The sequence below is a fragment of the Gavialis gangeticus genome, unplaced genomic scaffold (genome assembly GCF_001723915.1).
Source record: "Gavialis gangeticus isolate Ggan-Ray unplaced genomic scaffold, GavGan_comp1, whole genome shotgun sequence".
NCBI lineage: Eukaryota > Metazoa > Chordata > Crocodylia > Gavialidae > Gavialis > Gavialis gangeticus.
The window spans coordinates 20,084,413-20,086,948 of NW_017729004.1; the positions used below are offsets into that span (position 1 = coordinate 20,084,413).

General features: G+C 38.8%; 1 protein-coding gene across 1 annotated transcript in view; it reads left to right on the plus strand.

Annotated features, from left to right (window-relative positions):
* Window positions 1–2,536, plus strand: part of NOM1 (nucleolar protein with MIF4G domain 1) — a 22,433-nt gene that overhangs the window by 2,476 nt on the left and 17,421 nt on the right. The window contains exon 3 of the mRNA XM_019508156.1: window positions 750–945. Coding sequence (XP_019363701.1) covers window positions 750–945 — 196 coding nt within the window. The remainder of the gene's footprint in view (window positions 1–749; window positions 946–2,536) is intronic.

The following is a 2,536-nucleotide window of genomic DNA, read 5'->3' on the forward strand; positions in this document are numbered from 1 at the left end:
AGAGTTAAAAAAAAAAAAAAAAAAAAAAACAATTCTAGCATCAAACTTTTCATATGTACAATATGAGCTTGGAGATAGGGATTTTTAATTTTAAAACATTTAAATTAAACACACAACTTAAAAACTATTAAGACTGCTTGGCCTGAATCGCTGAAGGGCCTTGCGTATCTTGTACTATAGTTTTATTTTTTCAGCAGTAATGACTAGTTATTTCTTATTTGTGACTTTTAGAAAAAAGCATTTAATTAGTGTTAATTTTTGTCTGTGCCAATGTTTCAAAAACTGGGTGAAATCTAGCTTGCATGCAGTCTGGCTGATCAGAATAAGATTGCTCTTGTTACGCAGATAAATGGCCAGAGTGCTGGCTACAGATTGGCTGCATTCACGTGGCAGGTATGTATTGGTCATTTCAGAAATACTGCTTGGAGTAAGGATTGTTCTTTATTTGTCTTCTATATAGCACTAAGTGCATTGCCAGTACCTTACAAATAATAGTATTACTTTTGTGCTTCATATATTGCATCTTATGAGAAGACTGGGACTAAATATTTGGTGTTTTCAAGAATTTGGTGAACAAGAAATATCAAAAGCCTCTTTCAAAATGTTTTCCCTTTATCATTAGGTACTAGTTGAATAAATGAGGGAAAATATAAAGGTTTTGACATGTGGGTTAAAAGCAATATTAGGTGATGTGTATTGAAAGAATTGGTACAAAGCTAAAGAGAACCTTCAATTCTGTTTCTTAATAGGCTGAGTGAACCCAATATGGCCTCCATAAGTGGACAGTTGGAAGAGCTGTACATGGCTAATAGTAGAAAGGACATGAATGAAACCCTAACAGACATTCTTATGAACGCTTGTGTTGGTGCAGCTGCAATGCCTGCAAGGTTGATGATGGAACATGTCCTTTTGGTCAGCATTCTTCATCATACGGTGGGAATTGAGGTAACTTCTTGTCTGGAGCCTGTTCTATTTTGTAATCATGTTGTTGCACTCCTTTTTCTTGGATGCTTATCAAAGTGCCTTTATAAGTCCTGTGTCTCTGTTTATACCTCATTGTATTGCACCATTTGCTGATTTGTGTGAAAGTAGTTGTGGCTTAGTAGCCAGGAATTCACAGGTAAGAACCTCTTATCTGTGTTACTTGCATATTTTCTTCTCTGTGTTTTTGTGGGTGATCTTTATAAAAGCGCAAGTCATTATTTGATTTTGAAATCTTTAGTACTTCTGACTTCATTTTTAGTGTTGGAAAATGTTCTGGCCCCCTATTCTTCTTGTATTTAATTAAAGTAATTCATTCCTATCCTGTGGCTATTTAAAATATTCTTAAATCCAGTATATCAAATAACAGTGTTGATTGAAAAATTAGGAAGTCATTCAGCAGCAGTACTTATACATTTGAGTACCAATGCTAAATCCTGCTCCTACATATAGTCCATGGGCTTATGCAGATGTTTGCCGGACCTTCAGGACTTTGTGGAGTACTTTACAGCTTTTTGATAGTTTGCTGCATTTTTAAGTTTGCAGATGTCAAGACACAATTAATTTTAACTTTGCCTACTAATATGAAGGACAAGTTAGAACAGGTAATGCCAAAGGGAAGTCATTAGAAGAGTTTAGCTAATTCTACTGAAACTTCTGCCAAGAGACAATGAGGTGTTTCAGGATGCTGTTCCCATAAAGCTGTATTCTAATTATATAATGCTACAAACATGATTACAAGAACCAATTTAATAAGATGCATTATGGACTCAAGAATTACTTTAATATTGGTATGAGTGAGGCTAAATTACTTCTATATTAGCTGTTTTTGCAACCAAACTAATATCAGCTGGATGTAGCTTTGTTACCTTCTTTCCATGCAACCTTTTCGTTATGATGATCAGGTTTTACTCCTACTTTTTGCTTTAAAATGTTAAACACCCTTTAAAATGTTGGTGGTGATTTAATGAAACAATCTTTGTATAAGCTTAAAATAACTAGAGGTGCACCAATATATCGGTAGTATATCGGATCAGCACTGATAAAAGGGAAATTAGCATTATCAGCAATCAGCTTTTTTGGCTGGTGTAGCAGATAATGGCAGTGATAAATGCAGTGTGCATGCACACTGCTGCAATGCATGTGGCTAGGAAAGCAGCCTGGCAGCTTGGAGAGCAGTATCCAGCTGTTAAGTCTGTGGGGTAGGAAGGGCATGGTGAGAGGAGGGAGCAGATTGAGGCCCCCACAATGAGAGAGGGAGTGAGGTAGGGGTAGTCGCTGCCCAGCCAGAGCAATGAATACAACCCCAGTAGTTGGACAGAGTTGTGGGTGGTTTGTCCACAGGGGATGGGGGGGGCTTCCTGCTGCTGTGCACATCCCTAGGGGAAGCATGGGGGGGCATGTGCCCTGCCCCCCCCCCGATTTTCTGTGTGGGGCAAGGGTGGGTTGCGTGCTACACGCTTGGGGCCAGGAGCTGCACCAGCCTCTTCCTGGCCAGGGCCATGCTGGGAGGGGTAGCTTTTTATAAGCTATGACCACCCCAAAATTCCCCATA